This window comes from Marmota monax, unplaced genomic scaffold (assembly GCF_021218885.2).
Source record: "Marmota monax isolate L192 unplaced genomic scaffold, Marmota_monax_Labrador192_F-V1.1 WCK01_AAM20220418_F8-fsc00051, whole genome shotgun sequence".
Lineage (NCBI taxonomy): Eukaryota > Metazoa > Chordata > Mammalia > Rodentia > Sciuridae > Marmota > Marmota monax.
Window position 1 is genome coordinate 11,456,543 of NW_026695202.1, and position 14,736 is coordinate 11,471,278.

At 33.0% G+C, this 14,736-nt stretch overlaps 1 protein-coding gene across 1 annotated transcript in view; it reads right to left on the reverse strand.

Annotated features, from left to right (window-relative positions):
• The window catches only part of Enthd1 (ENTH domain containing 1), a 116,251-nt gene extending 101,767 nt beyond the window's left edge, over positions 1–14,484 (reverse strand). The window contains 1 exon segment of the mRNA XM_046429176.1: positions 14,136–14,484. Within this exon segment, the coding sequence (XP_046285132.1) occupies positions 14,136–14,484 (349 nt within the window).
• Positions 14,485–14,736: the final 252 nt, after the last annotated feature.

A 14,736-nucleotide genomic window follows, 5' to 3' on the forward strand; every position in this document is an offset into this window, starting at 1 on the left:
TATACAACAGGGTGTGTGGGGTACACAATTTGTGATTGCTCTTCTTCACTAACAACTATATATTCTAATAGGCAAGGGAATAATCCACACTAAGGCTTGTTGTAGGTGTGGTGTCCTCAGCCTTTGTGCTAATTCTGTTTTTGCTGTAGGAGTAGATGTCTATGAGTAGAATCTGGCGCCCCACGCTAGCCATCCCTATTTGGGGCCTGATTATTAGTGTTGGAGATTTTTTTTCTCTTCTGTTCTTTGTATTAAACTATCACTGAAGTTTGAGTTTGGTTAATTTGTATGTGAAGCAAGGTGCACTGTCTCTTGGCTGGGTTTGGCTCAGCTGCAGAGTCTCTACCTTGTGAACTTGTAGTGTCCAAGTAGATTCTCAACACCTTGTTTCCCTGCAGATTAGTGTCCTCAATCTCACCAGATCCTCAGTTCTCCAGTTATCATAGTGAACCATTTCTGCTTTGGCTCCAGCTCTGGGTTGGTTATGTGTCTCATCTGAACTAATATAAAAGATCCTGGGTGTGAGTCTATTAAACCATTTGCTGGCTTTCTGGGTATCCATCCTTCTTCCTATAGCTCATCCAGCACCTGTACAGCAGAGTAACCTGGACCTCCTGAGGATTAGGAATGGAAGCCTAGAGATCACACAGATTGTTAAACAGAGCCAGGTGTTGTGGCACACACCTATAATCCCAAAGACTTAGGAGGCTGAGGCGGGAAGATTGAGAGTTCAAAGCCAGCCTCAGCAAAAGTTAGGTGCTAAGAAACTCAGTGAGACCTGTCTCTAAATAAAAATACAAAATAGGGCTGGGAATGTGGCTCAGTGGTTGAGTGCCCCTGAGTTAAACCCCCGGTACAAAAAAAAATTGTTAAATAAATTATCAAGAGAAATTTATGTTGGACTATATCCACAATAAGGAATATGAAATTATGAAGCAAAACAACAATTGGAAGAAATAAGAACAGGTAGATATGAAAACAACATATTAAAAATCCTAGATATAAAAACTATAATCATTGGAGATTTTAAAAATCCAAAAAGTAAAAAATACCTTCAATGTTTAAGATAAATTCTAGTTCAAACAGGTAAAGAGAAAATAGGTAACTATAGGACAATACTAAATTCTTCCAAAATACAACACAGAGAGGCAGCAAGATTAAAAAGATTAATTAACAGTCATAAAGGAAGTTTGCAAGGTTTTTAAAGAAGAAAATTAACATAATAGCAAAAAAGAAATATTCAGAGACAAAAGAATACTGAAAATCTTAGAGAAATGACATGAATCGTCACATCAAAAATGATCTCCAAAATAAATAAAAATAAATATATACCTAGAAACATTGTAGAAAGAACAGAAGAATATTTAAGATAAGGAGAAAACCTTTAAAGCTACTAATCCTTTCCTTGAGCCTACAACAGCACACTTGCCATTCTGTCAGCCCATCAGTCATTCAATCAAGACACACTTATTCAACACTTCCAACAAACCAAGTAAAAAAACTAGACACACAAATATAGAAATCTTAGCTCTCTACTCTGTCCAGTGCAGGGGACAGCATGTCAATCAACGATCATAATGGCACTGTGATAAGGACTACAATGGACATGTGGACAAGGTGCTAGGGATGGCAAGGGAGAGCCTGCTTACCTCTGAAGACAGCAAAACAGAACTTCCTAGAGAATACTTGGACTGAGCTTTATTTCAGCATTAATATATATTCCAGAAAATAAGAATAAAAGAATCAAGGACTAATAGTATTAGCTAACCCTGACTGAGGACTTGTTATGTGCCTGACTCTCAGACACGTTTCTAATCCTCACAACCTCCCTCACGGTTAATTATTAAGTCCATTTTATGAAAGAGAATAGTAAGTTTAGGGTATGAAGGAATGTTCCCAAAGTCATAAGGTCAAGTTAGAAAGCAGAGATTGACTCTGCAAAACTGAGAAATTAATGTTGGACTATATATAGACCTTAATTTCTTTGGCAGGGCTTAGTATATAATTAAAAGTTCCTTTATTTGACAAGAACCTTAAGAGAATAATTCTGTTGACACAGCACTGGAAATGCTAAACTGGTTACTCTCCCTTTTTTCATTTACTGTATTCTGTCATCTGTTTGAGTACAATAAACAAAGAATATCATGGGGAGCCTAGTCAGTTGGGTGAAGGTCACTTTTTAGTTTAAATAAATTCATGCTTTGCTTCTTGCTATGATGATTATCAGTCCAAACCTTTTTTTTTAAAATGGGAACACAAAACTATCTAAAATGTTCAGCTATTTTAAGTAAAAATATTTTGTTTAAATATACAATAATATAACCACAGGCTTATGATAACTCAAAACCTATAACATATGTTTATTAAAGGAAACTATTCATTCATCAAATGTATTTGTTATAGGAAATTACATTTGCTCACTTAAGCTATAAATGAACTCAGAGGCCTTGTGTGAATCATCCCAACACCAATGAGCTACATTATATTTATTAAACTATCACCACATATAAGGTGGATTCTCTGATGAGAAAATTTTGACTAGCAGTAGAAAAAAATTAAATCTGATCCACTTTGAAGTTAGATTCCTTCCTTCAGTGCATAGCTGCTGCATCATACTGACTAGGAACTTTCATACTTCTCCAAATCCAGTCCTTCTGTAAAAGCAGTGAAACCCTCAAATATTAACTATTTTACCTTAGCCTTGACATGGCTAATCGACATCTGAAGTAACTTATTTTTACATTTTAAAATATTTTCTCTTTCTTCAACTTCTTGCTAGATATCTAGGTTTTGTCTATGTATTACATTTGCCTTGAAAAAGAAAATCTCAGTCATTCATTTTCCTCCTTCCCACCCATGGTTCCCTCTTTGTCTAAAAATTTTCAGGAACCAAATATCTAGTGATTTCTTTTCTCCTATGAGAACCTGAACTCAATTTCCCAATAGATTTTAATAGTTTTAACCTAATATGAATATAAATAAATATCATGCCTTAAGTAGTATTTGCCTTTTACCATTTAATTTGTAGCTCTTAACAACGGCTTTAAAAGGCTTAGCTATTAGTCCAAGATATTCATTAAGTGAATAAATAGAAACATGATTGATATGGGCCAATCTCTGAGTTTTGGAGGCCACAAAAGACAAGCAGCATATAAATAAACCAGTCATGAATATAAATACGAAGTACCTAATTTTCTAAATCAGGTGACTGGAGATGACACTGAAAGCCAAAATGGCAGTAATGTTGCCAATGCATGCTACTTCTAGTAAAACAGCTTAACATAACTTTTTTTTTAATTTTTATTTTTTGTAGTTGTATATGGACAGAATGCCTTTATTTTATTTATTTATTTTTATTATGCGGTGCTGAGGCTTGAACCCAGTGCCTCACATGTGCTAGGCAAATACTCTGCCACTGAGCTACAGCCCCAGCCCTAATATAACTTTTAATATCATTGCAAATTTATCTTTTTAAAATGTGTCCCCACATTAATTATATATGTGCATATATATAAATAAAATGGCCTATTTAAGTGAAATTAACTGCAATTTCATGACTTATCTAATTAAGACTAAAACAGGACATAAACCTATAATGCACATGTTTCCTAGAACCTGAATTAGTTTTAAGAGAATTCCATATTTGTGTAGATAAATAATTGAGGGTATGAAAAAGCTTTCACATTTCATTGGGTATTTTTCAGACAATTTTAATTAAGTTCATTCTAGTAGTTCAATGAAACTTTGTTAGGATATTTTTAAGACTCAATTACAAGAGGCTGTTTAGTATAATAATAGAATACAACTAAATAGTATCAGGATATTTTTCTAATTGTGTTCAGTCATTACGGAATAGTGTAACCTTACCTAAATAACTTAATCTCCCTGAGCTCTGCCTCCTCCTATAATTTGGCAGACACCCTTAGACGAAGGGGATATGTTCCAACACCCCAAGTGCTGAAACCATGGATAGTACCAATTCTATAGTGCTATGTTTAGTCCTATATGTTACCGATTAAATTAAATTCATAAATTAGTAAAATATTAACAGCAGTAGCTAATAAGTAATGTAATTTATAAATGAGGCACAGTAAGACATTAACAGCACTAATAATAAAAACAGGATAAGCATAACAATATACTGCAATAAAAGTTATTTAAAATTTTACAAATTATTTATTTCTGAAATTTTCTACCCAGTATTTTCAAAGTTGACCACAGGTTAACTAAAATTATGGAAAGTGAAACCACAGATAAGGGAAAATACTATACCCTCCTTTTTCCTAAGATTGTTTTAAGGATCCAATGAGATCTTATAAATGACAATACTCTTTTATTAAAATCTAATAATGCTCAAACAACTGGATACCATACGGAAAAAATGAACTCTATTTCTATATTACAATATTCACAAAAACTTAATTCTAGATAAATCAAAAACCAAACAATTCCTAGAAGAAAACAGAAAAATATCTTCCTTTGGATAGGCACAAAAGGCATTAACAATAAAAGAAGAAATAAATTAGACTGCATCAAAACTACAAACTATTTTTAATCTTTTATCCTCCTACAATGGACCTTGCAAAGCCTGTATGGAGTTCTAATAAGGGAATTTCAGTCAACTGAAATCAGTTCTCCTCTTCTAGAGAAAGTCATCCTCTTCAACCAAAGCACCCATCTTGGTTGAACAGGAGGAACACACAGGAAAAGATGAGGAAGAAGGAGACACCCACCTTGTCAGCAGATGAGTTGAATAAATCCTGGCAATCAATGGGGTAACAACAGATTGCAGCCAAATAACCTTCACATCCAAAATTACAAACATCATAAAAAAGACCACAATAAACAACTAAAAAGACAATCTGCAGACTTGGATAAAACACTAATAACTCATCTATCTGACAAAATTCATCTGCAGAATGAATAAAGACTTCCCACAAATCAATAATAAAGTGGCAAGAAATAAAAAGAAAAAATAGGCAAAATACTTGACAAGCCATATAGTCAAAAATCATATGAAAAGAGGCTCAATAATCATTCAAGGAAATTCAAATTAAGACCAAATGGAAACATCATATCTCCATCAAAATGGCTAAATTAAAAAAAAAAATAACATTACCAAATGTTGGCAAAGATGTGAAAAACAAATTCTCATAACCTGATGGCAGGAGTGTAAAATGGTAAAACCATTTAAGAAATGCTTCGGATGAATCTCAAAAACAGTATTTGAAAGAAAGAAGCCAGAAACTGAAGAATGCATACTGCATGCTTCCATTTACATAAATTTCAAAAACAAATGTAAACTAATCTATATGGTTAAAGAAATCAGAAAAGCAGTTGCCTCTGGAAAGAGTGGAGGACTGACAGGAGAGGGTAATAAAAAACTTAACAGCATGATTGGAAATATTCTTTATCTTGATATGGTGATGGTTACACTTATCAAAATTCATCATATGTAAATTACATATCAGTAGGTACTATTAACATTAAAGTTTTTAAACTAGCAAAGAGATGGAAATTTTATTAGTCAATTATAAATTTATATTTTTATCTTTCTAAAAAAGTCAATTGCTATAAATTTGCTAAAGGTATAAAAATATCAAGGAATTAATCATCCATTAATCAAATTGATACCAGATAAAACCAAGTACTAGGGACACTATTCTTGCCCTGAGAAATTCCATTTTGTAAAGTATATTAGTCAGCTTTTCATCACTGTGACCAAAAGACCTGACAAAAACAATGTACAGAATTAAGTTTATTTTGGCTCACAGTTTCAGAGGTTCAGTCCATGGTCAGCCAACTCCATAGCTCTAGGCCAAAGGTGAGGCAGAATGTCATGGCAGAAGGGAGTGGCAGAAGAAAGCTGTTCAGTTACTGACATCCAGGAAAGCAGAAAGAGCTTAAATGTAAGGAGCCAGGGATAATATAATCCCCAAGGGCATGTACCTTGTGACCTACTTCCTACAATGACACCCTACCTGCCTACAGGTACCACCTCATTAATCCATTCAAATTATCAATCCATCAAATAGAACAATCCACTGATTATGTTATAGCTTTAACACTCTATATATGTATAATCATTTCACTTCTGAACATTTCTGCATTGTCTCACACATGAGCTTTTGGGGAACACCTCATATCCAAACCATAACATAAAGGAATAAAAACATGGTCATAAATGGGCCATAACAGAGGTTCATAGACATTGTGACCATACTAGAGAGAATGTTATACTACCTTAGAATGTCAGTAAGATTCAGGAATATCAATGGAGCCTGAACCCTCTGTGGTAATATGTTACCCATTCTCAAGAGGCTGAGCTAAAATTGCTGGGTGCTACCCTATGATAAAAGAAACTGGTCCAGATTTGCTGGCTGTGTCTAGATGGTCCCAGTGGATCAAGAAATGAGACCCAACTATATCATGTCTATAAGAAACCCATTTTAAGATTTGAAAAATTGTGCTCTACCTGTGTAATATGAATTGTAATGCATCCTGCTGTCATATATAACAAATCAAAATAAAAAAAATTTAAAAAGAATTACAATAAAGTACCCACATTCATTGAAAACAAACATAAGGGGCTAGGGGTACCACATACAGGTAGAGCATTTGCATGTGTGAAGCTCTGCGTTTGATCCTCAGCATTACAAAAATAAATAAATAATAATCAATTAATTAAATAAGTTAAAAAAAGGAAACCCATTTTAATATAAAGATACACAGAGATTAAAAGTAAATGGATACAGAAAGTTATACCACATGAAAACTAATCAAAACAAAGTAGGAATAGTTACATTAATTTTAGACACAATAGACATCAGACCAAGGAAAGTTATCAGGAACAAAGAGAAGCATTAAATAATAATCAAGTGGGCAATTCTCCAAGAAGACATAGCAATCCTTAATGTACCTAACAAGAGAATATCAAAATCCACAAGGCAAAAACTGATGAAAACGAAAAGAGAAACAGATGAATACACTATTATAGTTGGAGACTTCAATACCCCTCTATCAGAAATGCACAAATCCAAAAGGCAGAAAAATCAGTGAAGACATAGTTGGACTCATCATCAATCAACTGGATATACAGGTACTTATAGACTACTTCATTTAATAGTAGATTACACATCCTTCTCAAACTTAAGTGGAACATTCACCCTGATAGACCACATTCTGAGTCATAAAAAAATGCCTTAACAAAGAATAGAAAATACAATGTCTGCTTTCAGACCACAATAGAATTAAACTAGATATCAATAACAGAAAGATAATTTAAAAATCCAAAAATATTTGGAGATTAAGCAACACATTTCTAAATGATACATGAGTTTTAAAAAATCTCAAGACAAATTTTAAAATACTTTGAAATGAAAATAAAGACAATTTATCAATTGTGGAATGTAGCAAAAGCAGTGCTGGGAAGAAAGTTTACAGCATGTGAATACACATTAGAAAAGATAAAAATATAAAATGAATCATCTAAACTTCTACCTTAGGAAACTAGAAAAAGGACTAATTTAAACGAAAGCAAGCATTAGAAAATAAATAATAAATCATGTCAAAATAAACCCTACTGTTATGAATAATCATAATGCACTAATTAATGCATTTAAAAAAAACAAGTTAAAAAATTAGAGCAGAAATCAGTGACACTGAAAACAGGAAACCCAAAGAGAAAAATCAATGAAACCAAAAGTTGGTTCATTTGAGAAAACAATAAAAGCAGTAAGTCAGGCTAAGAAAGAAAGAAGATACTAATTTCTAATATAAGAAATGAAAGGGAAAAAAAAAGAAATGAAAGGGGAGACAACAATATAGAGCATTAAAGAACAATTAAATGCCCAATAAAGGAATAATATGAATAACACTGTGCTCATAAATTTGATAACCTAGATGAAATGGACCAATTACTTAAAAAATACTATGAGTTAAAACTCACACAAGAAGAAATAAGATGATATGAATAGGTCTACACTTATTAAAGAATTAGAATCAATAATTAATTACCTCCTAAAACAGAAAGCACTTAGTTCAGATGGATTTACTGGTGAATGCTACCAAACATTTAAGGATGAAATTTAGAATTCTCTTCAATCTTTCAGAAGATAGAATATTTCCTAACTCATTCTTATGAAACCAGTATCACCCTACTACAAAAACACTAAAAGAAAACTATACACCAATCTCTCTCATGAATAAAAAGAAAATCCTCAACAAAAATATTAGCAAACCAAACCCCAAAATACATAAAAAGAATTATATACCATCACTGAATAGGATTTACTCCAGATATGCAAGCCTAGTTCAATAGATGTTACCCATCAAATTAACAAAAGAAGGAAAGTCACATGACAATATCAGGAGATAGAGAGGACAAGACTATCTATATAGCAAATTCAAAAGAATCAAAAACAACAACTAAAAAATCCTGGAGCAAAAAAATGAATATAGCAGGGTTGTAGCACAGAGATTAAAACCAAAGAAAAGTCAATCACTTTCCTATATGCCAGCAATGAATATCTGGAATTTGAAATTAAAAACACAATAGCAGTAACATTAACATTCAAAAAATGAATAACTTAGGTATAAACCCAACAATATGTACAGTCTATCTGAAAAAAAGTACAAAATTTTTGCTGAATAAAATGAAAGATCTAAGAGATGGATGTCAGCAAGATGGTGGAACAGGACTTTCCAGTGCTATCCCCCCACAAAACAAGTCAAACAATTATCCACACACAAAAATACATTCACAAGAGCTTAGGAGAGAGACAGGTCCAAACCTGAGGATCCAGTTTCCAGACTTGCCCACCTGCTAACCCACATACCAGGCCAACCTACCCAAAAATTCCAGCAGCAAGCCTGCCCTTGGACCACATCAGATAGCCCGACCAAACAAAACCAGTCTGTAGATTGGAATAAGTCACTACTTCTTAAAAAATGCAGTCATCAACATAGAGCTACACAAAAAAGGAAAAAAAAAATAAAAGAAAGTATATCACCACCAATGGAAATCAAAGAAAAACTAAACAAATGAAGAGATTCTATGTTCATATAGAACTCAATATAATCAAAATGTCTTCCCAACTTGCTTTATAGATTCAATGCATTTCCAGTCAAAATTCCAGCAATTATTTTGTGCACATGGACAATGATTCTAAAGCTTATATGGAAAGGCAAAGGACACAGAATAGCCAACATAAAACTGAAGAAGAACAAAGTTAGAAGACTGACACTATTCAACTTCAACACATAACACAGTTACAATAGTCAAGACAGTGAGGTATCAGTTAAACACTATAGACAAATCCACAGATCAGAATGTAAAGTCTATTGCATAATCAACAAAAAAACATACTATGCTTCTGTTGACATTTTTCTTTCTGTCTTGGTACTAACCAATCGTCGGGAGTGTACTGTATTTCAGCTTACTATTTTTTTGGTCCTAAGCTCAAATGTTACAGAATCTGAAAGACCTTTATTTGGATTTAAACATATCCAATTGTACCATACTCTGTACACATAAAAGGTATAAATGCATAAATACATTTGTCTTTGTATTATAAGTTTATCTATTTTATCTCTCAAAACAGCTCATAAGCTCTTTAGAGCAGGGGCTAGCTTCTCTTCTACTCTATAAAAAACATCAGAGCTCTTAGTACAGTGATAAAATAGCTACTCTATACATTACAAAGAGAATGGGTCTTTTCAACCTATTCCTAGGCATGCAAAATTTTAGTTTACTTTAATTTTTTAAAATAAATTTAATCCTCATGAAAGTTGATGCCTTTTTCAGGATGAAACAGTATACACGATCAAAACTCTTGAAGATTTTTCCTATTTCATCATTAGGCCTCAAACATGACCTAAAATAAACAATTAAAAATAGAATATACATATGACCAACTGTGATTTATGCTAGGAATGCAAGGTTGGTTTACATGCAAAATGAATCAATGTGATATGCCATATTCATAGAATTAAGGGAATTTTTTAAAAACATGATCATCTCAATAGACGCAGAAGAAGCATTTGACAAAAGTGAACATGCTTTCATGATTAAAAAAAAAAAACTCAACAAAGAATAGAAGAAAACTTCCTCAACCCGATAAAGAACATTTATAATAAACCTACAGCTAACATTATATTTAATAACTGCAAGCTTTCTTCCTAAAAGCAGGAACAAGTCAAGAATGTCTACTATCACACCATTCTTAGTCAAGACAATTAGGCAAGAAAAAGAAATAGGAGGCATCCAGTTTGGAAAGGAAGAAGTAAAAGTCTGTTGTACATCACATGATTTTGTATATAGTAAATCCTAAGGAATCTACCAAAAAAAAAAAAAAAGAAAAAAAACTATTAAACTAACAAACTAGTTCAGCAAACAGGATACAAGATCAACCTACAAAAGTTGATAGATCATAGGCTGGAGTTGTGACTCAGCAGTAGAAACACTTGACTAGCACACATGAGGCACTGGATTTGATCCCTAGCACCACATTAAAAAAAAAAAATTAAAAATAAAGGTACTGTGTGTCCATCTACAGCTAAAAAAAAAAAAAAAAAAGGTTGGCAGATCAGCATACTTCTATATACTAGCAATGAACAATCTAAAACTGAAACTAGGAAAATACTTCCATTTATAATAGCATCAAAAAGAATCAAATACTTAGAAATAACAAAAAGAAAGGATAAGATTCATACACTGAAAACTACACAGCACTATTTAAAGAAATAAAAGAAGACCTAAATAAAAGACATACTGTGTTCATGGATTAGAGAAATTCGTATTAAGATGGCTACATCTCCCAAATTGGATCTACAGAAGAAGATCCAATGAAATCCCAATCAAAATTCCAGCTGTCTTTTGATTTTTTTCAAGAGAAACTAATGGGCTGATGCTAAACTTCATAAGGTAATGCAAAGGACTCAGAATAAACAAAACAATATTGAAAAAGAAGAAAGTTGAAGGACTCCTATTCTTGATTTCAAAACTTAAAAAAGCTACAGTAATTACAACAGTGAAGTACTGGCATAAGAACTGACATACAGATCAGTGAAACAATTTAAAGGTATGGAAACAAACCCCAACATCTATGACTGGCTAATTTTCGCAAGGATGCCAATATAACTAAATAGTTATACCAATACATGCAAAAGAATAAAATTGGCTCTCTACCTCATATCATCCAAAAAATTAATTGAAAAGGAATTAAAGAACTAAATGAAAGAGTTAAAACTATAGAACTCTTAAAAGAAAATATAGGTGTAACTCTCCATAACCCTGGACTTGACAATGGTTTCTTATTGATGATACCTAAGGTAGAAGCAACCAAAGAAAAATTGGACATCGTTGAAATTTAAAACTTTTGTGCAAGAGGACATATCAAGAAAGTGAAAAAAAACAAACAAAAAAAAACCCAACCTACAGAATGGCAGAATATACTTGGGAATTACCTGATAACAATATTGTATCTAGAATATATAAAGAAATTTCAAGACTCTAATAAAAGAACAACCTGTTTAAAATAAGCAAAAGATTTGAATGGACATTTCCAAAGACAACATACAAACTGCCAGCAAGGATATGAAAATATCCCCAACATCATTATTCTTTAAGGAAATTTAAATCAAAACCACAGTGAAATATTTCACACCCAACAGAATAACTAGAATGATAATTTTTAAATGGATAAGTGTTTACAAGGATATAGAAAAATTGGAGCCCTCTTATGCTATTGATAGGAATGTTAAATAATGCAGTCACTATAGAAAGAGAGCTGTTCCTCAAAAAGCTAAACACTGAATTACACATGATCCAGCAATTTCACTACTAAACTATATACCCAAAAGAACTGAAAGCAGGGACTTGAACTTTTACACCTGAACTCCAGTGTTCACTGAGGCACTATTCACAATAGCTAAAAAGTAGAAACAACCCAAGAGTTTGTCGATAGATGAACATGGTTTTAAAATGTGGCACATATATACAATAGAATATTATCCAACCACAAAAGGAATAAAGTTCCGTTACAACCTCAACATCAATGAGCTTTGAGGACATTTTGGTAAGTGAAATAAACCATATGAAAACGAACAAATACTGTATAATTCTAGTTGTATGAGGTACCTAGAGGCAAATTTAGGGACAGAAAGTAAATTAGGGGCTTGGTAGAATGGGATTGGAGAGTTATTGCTTAAAGGTTACAGAGTTTCTGTTTAAGGCTATAAGAAGTTTTGGAAATAGTGTGATGGTTGCATAACACTGTGAATATACTTAATGCCACCAAACTGCACACTTAAAAAGGCAAACTTTACATTATGTATCTTTTATCATGATATTTTAAAATAATGTAATATACCAAGAACCATACAATGTACACATTAAATGGGTGATTTGTATGGTATATGAATTGTGTCTCAATAAAGCTGTTCTTATAAAAAGAAGGAAGAATAAAAAGAAATGAGATCTCCAGCTATGAAAAGACAGCAAAATCAAGTGCATATTGCTAAGTGAAAGAAATAAGTCTGAAAATGCTACACACTTTGATTCTAACTTTATGGTTCTGGAAAAGGCAAAAGCATAAAGACCAGTGGTTTCCTGGGGCTCAGGAGGTCATGAATGAGTGAATCACAGAGCATTTTCAGGTCAGTAAAACTATTCTGTATGATACTGAATGGTGGGACACAGGACATCAGGCATTTTTCAAAGCATGTAGAACTGTATAACAAAGAGAGTGGACTCTCACATAAAATATGAACTTTAGGGGCTGGAGTTGTAGCCCCCTCAGTTGTAGAGGGCTTGCCTAGCATGTGTGAACCACTGGGTTCGATCCTCAGCACAACATACAAATATAAAAATAAAATAAAGGTATTGTGTCCATCTACAACTAAAAATATTTTTTAAATATGAACTTTAGTTAATAACATCAATACTGGCTTATCAATTGTAAAAAATGTAACACATTATTGCAAGATGTTACTAGTAAGAGAAATCATTGGTGGGGGGGAGGGGTATGTAGAAACTGTACTTTCTGTATAATTTTTCCAGAACATAATTTTTCAAACTGCCCTTTAAAAAAAGATCTATTTTTAAATGCACACTTAACATAGACTGCACTACATTTTATCTTCTCATGATTCATAAGATTATTCATTTTAAACACAAATTATAATTTTACATTAAATGGAGAGGAAATGCTGATTCTTCTGCCATAGTACAATATCAGACACTACTGAATCATCTGAATATTCTATACATCCTTCCCTATTTCACCTCCTCTTCCACCCACAAAAGAATTATTTTATGACCTAAATTTCTGTATTCATATAAATACCTCCATCTAGATGAATTTTGTAGATTCCAGCATCTTTGGAAACATTTCTAATTTATGACTAAATTCCATCTAATTATAATTATGAATTACAGTGACATTATTAATACCAAATTGCCATGCCTCCTGTTTTATTCATTTTCTGTGAGGTAGCATTTTATCAGAAACCTAAGTGTATCGATTTTACACATCTTTTTGAAAAAAAATTGTTATTCTCTAAGGCACTTTAAGAATCAAATTAGAACCATTAACTAGAGAAAAAGTAGATGGTACATTTAAGAACAACTTTTCCGCAAGGTGCAGTGGCACTCACCTGTAATCCCAGAGACTTGGGAGGCTGAGGCAGAAAGAATGCAAGTTCAAGGTCAGCCAGGGCAATTTAATGAGACCTTTCTCAAAATAAAAAGGGATAGAGATGATGGAGCTCAGTGGTAGAATGCCCCTGCAGTCAATCCACAATACTGAAACAAACAAACAAATAATAAATGAATGAATGAATGAATGAATGCCAGGCATATAGCAAATGCCTACAATTCCAGCTTCTCAGGAGGCTAAGGCAGAAGGATTGCAAGTTCAAAGCCAGCCTGGATAATTTAACAAGATCGTGTCTCAAAAAGGGCTGGGAATAGAGTTCAATGGTAAAGCACCTCTGGGTACAATTCCCAGTACCACAAAAAAAAAATTTTTTTTTAATTAAAACAAAAAAGAACTTTTTCCCAGTTCCTGTTTTAAAATGATCCCTCCCAAACTCCTATCTTTACTGTAACACTGTATAACTTCTTTAACTGTTACCTTGATCTTTTCCAGCTTCATCTATGTGTTGAAAGTCTTTTAGCATATGAAGATTACAGAACCCCTCTCTGCAATGATGAATAACTTTCTTTGATCCATTCTTGATGAGATAATCCATTAGGGTAAGGGATTTATACACATGACGCCAGTTCTTCCCATGGTCACTGAGTCTCTGCCATAGCATATTCATAATCTCCGAGAGAGAAATTGTGTTGAAAGTCAAATCACTGATATCCAACATCAGAGAACTAGAGGGACCCCAAGGGTCATTAGAAGTTGCTTCCCTGACTTTTATTTCAGCATCTGAGTAATTTTTCATGAAGCTTTTCATTTGCCTCCTGAATGCCATAGGTAGGACAAGTTTGAAGGTGAAAAGTGGGGGTGAGAGCAATGGAACAGGAATTTGTGTTACTGGTTTATAAAACTCTTGACAAGTAGTTCTGCTGCTCCCAAATACAAATGATTAATCTCCATGTTGATAAAGTATCAATTTCCTACAAAAAAGCAAAAAAAATATGTAAGTTAAATATTCTTTAAAATACTCTACGGAAGACCAGGTCAATCTGAAAAATCTAGGTTGTTTCTAAATCAGTCTGCTCAC